The sequence below is a fragment of the Colobus angolensis genome, unplaced genomic scaffold (genome assembly GCF_000951035.1).
Source record: "Colobus angolensis palliatus isolate OR3802 unplaced genomic scaffold, Cang.pa_1.0 Scaffold54, whole genome shotgun sequence".
Classification (NCBI taxonomy): domain Eukaryota; kingdom Metazoa; phylum Chordata; class Mammalia; order Primates; family Cercopithecidae; genus Colobus; species Colobus angolensis.
Genome location: NW_012118932.1, coordinates 1,686,662 through 1,691,177, shown reverse-complemented (window position 1 = coordinate 1,691,177; position 4,516 = coordinate 1,686,662). Strand labels below are relative to the sequence as shown.

At 43.1% G+C, this 4,516-nt stretch overlaps 1 protein-coding gene across 4 annotated transcripts in view; it reads left to right on the top strand.

Moving 5' to 3' along the window:
• The window catches only part of NCBP2 (nuclear cap binding protein subunit 2, 20kDa), an 18,683-nt gene extending 14,806 nt beyond the window's left edge, over positions 1-3,877 (top strand). For 2 of the 4 annotated variants that reach the window (XM_011961185.1, XM_011961184.1), the window contains exons 2-4: positions 1,053-1,234; positions 3,134-3,272; positions 3,649-3,877. In XM_011961185.1, the coding sequence (XP_011816575.1) occupies positions 1,053-1,234; positions 3,134-3,272; positions 3,649-3,720 (393 nt within the window). In that variant the 3' untranslated portion in view covers positions 3,721-3,877. Of the gene's footprint in view, positions 1-1,052; positions 1,235-3,133; positions 3,411-3,648 lie in introns of those variants that run through there. The other 2 variants (XM_011961186.1, XM_011961183.1) reach the window with 2 other exon arrangements.
• The last annotated feature ends 639 nt before the right edge of the window (positions 3,878-4,516 follow it).

Genomic DNA, 4,516 nt, shown 5'->3' with positions numbered 1-4,516 from the left:
TGCAGGGGCCATTGAAAATAATATGCTAAGAATAAATAAGGCTCAAGGACAGTATCTCTAGCTAGTTGCACTTTTGATGAACTCCAGTAGTCAAGGATACTATCTCTAGTTGAACTTTAATGAACTTTAGTAGGCGCCGAGAAGGTGGACAAAATAGAAAAAGTTTAGAGACAAGGAGCTAAGCCGAAGGTCACATCTGGGTGCAGAAAGTTTGTTTTTCATTGTGTTATTTCTGCTGACGTGGGGTTTGTGGGGTATAAATAAAGTGAGGCGGAGGCTTTAGGTGCGGCCGCCATGTTCTCTGTTTGTCTTTGTCTTGTGTGTCTGTTCATTCTCCACCACCCCCGGCACGGGCCCCAACACTCCCAAAGTGCTGGGATTACAGACATGAGCCGTTGTGCGCGACCCTGATGAGCCATTTTGGATCCAGGGATTTGTCAGGTGTGCTGGATGAAGCCCAGTTATATTCTTACCTCTGGCTTCATCCTGTCATCCCAGTGTGGAAGCCCATTAGGAAAGTCAGCTCTGTTTTGTTTTTAGTGATCACTACATTTTTTTCCTAAATTCAGAAAAAATATATGAGCATGTAAAGCATCAGAGTTGTTGCTTTGAACAATCTCTATGGGGTTATTAAAAGGGGACTCTCTCTCTGAAAATCCACTTATTTCTCACTACGGAGGATGAAAGGGCCCTTTGTCATACATCGGGTCAAGGTCCAGAGTTTAACCTTGGTTTAAAGGATGCACTGCTGAGAATATGGCGGGCGTGTGCAGGGAAAAGGCAAGCTGCTTGTGTGGCGGTCTGGTGTAGAGGTGACTTTGCTGTATGCGGTATAACTTTTGAGCCTTGTCTCTACTAAGAGTCTGGACTTTGCATAAGTGCTTCACAGAATGTGAACATCTCCCCTTTTTTGAGCAAGGGATTTGTGGTAGGCTGGGATGAGAGAATTTGATTTCCAAATCAGAATTAATGAATGTTTCTACCATACTTACAAATACTATTTAAGCAGGGCTCTGAAGTTGCTTAACTTTTGTCTCTATTTGAAATTCTAGGGTGACAATGAAGAACAAGAAAAATTACTGAAGAAAAGCTGTACGTTATATGTTGGAAATCTTTCTTTTTACACAACCGAAGAACAAATCTATGAACTCTTCAGCAAAAGTGGTGACATAAAGAAAATCATCATGGGTCTGGATAAAATGAAGAAAACAGCATGTGGATTCTGTTTTGTGGAGTATCCTTCCTGTGGCTGGAATGTGGCTGCTGAACTGGGGTAGAGCTGAGTAGTAGCTCATAAGCCTCCCTGCAACTTGCCCCTGCGTTTTCCTTCATCTCCAGTGTCACTGCTCTTGTACTGTAAAGCTGACACCATTTACATTCTCTCCTGAAATCCATGCTTTATGGTTCTTTAAGAAAAAGTTTTTCAAGAATGTTTGCCCTTCATGTAAAAAAAAAAAAAAAATCCCAAAGAGCACAGTGAAAATATAAAAACCTTGTACTGTTCTAAACCCCTAACTCCCTTTGCCAGAGGCCGTCAGTTACCAGTTTCTTGGGCATCTTTCAAGAAGTAACCTGTGGGTGTGCAGTAGTGTACTTCATGTGCTGTTTTTAAAGTCATTTATTTATTTATTTATTGTTCCATTTCAGCACACGTAGGTCTGTTTTTAAAATAGCCGCATAGCCGGGCATGGTGGCTTGTATTTGTAGTGCCAGCTACTTAGGAGGCTGAGGCCGGAGGATCAGTTGAGCCCAGTGGTCCAAGGCTACACTGAGTTGTGACTGTGACTGTGCTCCTGCAGGGGTGATGGGGCAAGACCCCATCTTTAAAGAAAAAAATATTTTAATAGCTATATCGTATTTCATTACATAGATGTATATAAGCTGATTATATAGGTACAAACCAAAGCTGTATTTACTTGTGATCATTTTCTTTTTTTTTTGAGACGGAGTCTCGCTCTGTCGCCCGGGCTGGAGTGCAGTGGCCGGATCTCAGCTCACTGCAAGCTCCGCCTCCTGGGTTTACGCCATTCTCCTGCCTCAGCCTCCCGAGTAGCTGGGACTACAGGCGCCTGCCACCTCGCCCGGCTCGGTTTTTGTATTTTTTAGTAGAGACGGGGTTTCACCGTGTTAGCCAGGATGGTCTCGATCTCCTGACCTCGTGATCCGCCCGTCTCGGCCTCCCAAAGTGCTGAGATTACAGGCTTGAGCCACTGCGCCCGGCCACTTAGACTCTTCTAAGCATTTTACCTCCTGGATTTATCCTATGTTATTTTTACTGTTATGTTTTGGTCATTCAACTTAGTATTCTGAGAAATTTTGCAGACCCAATCTAATGTATCTTTTGAGGTTTTTCCTGTGCCCTGAATTACATTTGTTTCAGATGAAATTTTTCCTTAAGTGTCTGGTGATCCCTGGATTTCTGCTCATAATTAAGGAGAAGAATGCTGACTCACTGGACCCAGGCAGGGCATCTCTCCCAGATTTCTGGCTTGCCTTGGGGATACGTGGGTTTCCCAAATGCTAGAATGAAAAGAGATTTTATTTTGGCCTGCTAACATCAAAGACACTAGTTCCTCCAGATGGTTTATTCAGAATGCTACTGTCTTATTTTTATTTGTCTGGGATTAAATGTCTTCCCCTTTAATTAAAGGGAGCTCTCTCTGATTAAGTAGGTTTGGGAACTGCTACCTTGGTGATAACCTTGAGTCTTTCCTTTAGTGAAATGCAGCGCAATTCCACATGCACTGTGACCTTCTCTTTATTAAGGTGCCCTGGAATATATGGCACCTAACTTGAATATATAGCACTTGTTTCTTGGATAAGAAGTGTACAGTGGTCCAAACCTGCACTGAATTATTTTATATTTTGCAAATCAAAGTACGGAGATGATGGAACCAAAAATTATCAACAGGAATGTCCAACAAATATGATCAGTGCAGCCATGGAGACGTGTCATGTTTGACTCTGTGCTTCCAAACCATGGCAAACAGGCCTGTGCAAGCTGAACTGCTGTCTCTGAACTACATCTGATTAGATTAGCTCTTGTACTTGTTAACAACTCAGCTTCATTTACATGTCATTCCCCTATTTGTAGAAATGTCTGGAAAAATGCTAGTGTTCCTTAATACTTAAGATATTACTCGCGCGCAGATGCCGAAAATGCCATGCGGTACATCAATGGAACACGGCTGGATGACCGAATCATTCGCACAGACTGGGATGCAGGCTTTAAGGAGGGCAGGCAGTACGGCCGTGGGCGATCTGGGGGCCAGGTATGCGAGAAGGGTCTCTGGGCTCAGCCTGTTGCCTGGGATTCCAGTCACAATTATTTACTCTCTTGTAAATAACTTTGTGTCTATAACCTTGGCTTGAAGTGGATCTGAAAACCACCCAACGGTTTGGGTGAATTTAAACCCTGAAATAGTATGTCCTGTACGTTTCTAATAAGCAACCATTCTTGAACTTCTGCTGGGGGCTAGATTCCACCTGTAGGAACATCTAGAATGAAAGCAGAATGCACTGAAATGAGTTGAAGTGCATATGTATGGCATCTGAACAGGTTTCACTGTTTGTCTAACGTATTTGTGGGAGGCATATTTGTTACACCATTCTTTTCCATACTGTAACTCTGGATTCTTTCCATTAAAGGTTCGGGATGAGTATCGGCAGGACTATGACGCTGGAAGAGGCGGCTATGGAAAACTGGCCCAGAACCAGTGAGTAATGAGAGCTGTCAGTGACCAGCACTCGTTTGGCTTGTTGAATTGATTGAAGAACATCACTGAAAGTCTGCAAACGAGCCCATTTTTACCAAGTTTGATCAGTGTCTTTACTGAACTAGAAGCCTCTGAAAGTTATTAAAGGACAGAATCCAAAAGAATGCCTTTAATTATTTTCTGAGAATCCTGGCCATGTGTCAGATGATCAGATTTATTTTGTTACCCGGTCAGAAATTGTATTCTTTGACAACAGATTGGATCTGTAATGTTGGTTAGTCTTTAGCCCAAACCACTACACTTTTAGAAAGACAGAAACATTTAAAAATTTGTTTTTACCATATTGAGTCTTAAGGTAGGTTCATGATCTACATTGGGGCCTGGGATTTTTTTTTTTAAAGTTTACATGAGATAGCCTAATAAATGGAGGTGGGGCCATGCATGGTGGCTCACACCTGTAATCCCAACACTTTGGGAGGCTGAGGAGGAAGGACAGCTTGAGGCCAGGAGTTTGAGACTAGACTGGGCAACATAGCAAGACCCCTTCTCTACAAAGCAAAACGAAAAATAACAAATGGAGTTGTGCTATGTTGTACTGCTTTGCACAAAATTAGGAACAGGTGTTTGACAGCTGAATTTGTTTCCCATGAATTCCAACCTCTAAAGGCAAGCTTAGAGGCCAAGGACCTTCCTATATAGTTGGTGCAAAAGCAGTCTCCAGGCCGGGCGCGGTGGCTCAAGCCTGTAATCCCAGCACTTTGGGAGGCCGAGACGGGCGGATCACGAGGTCAGGAGATCGA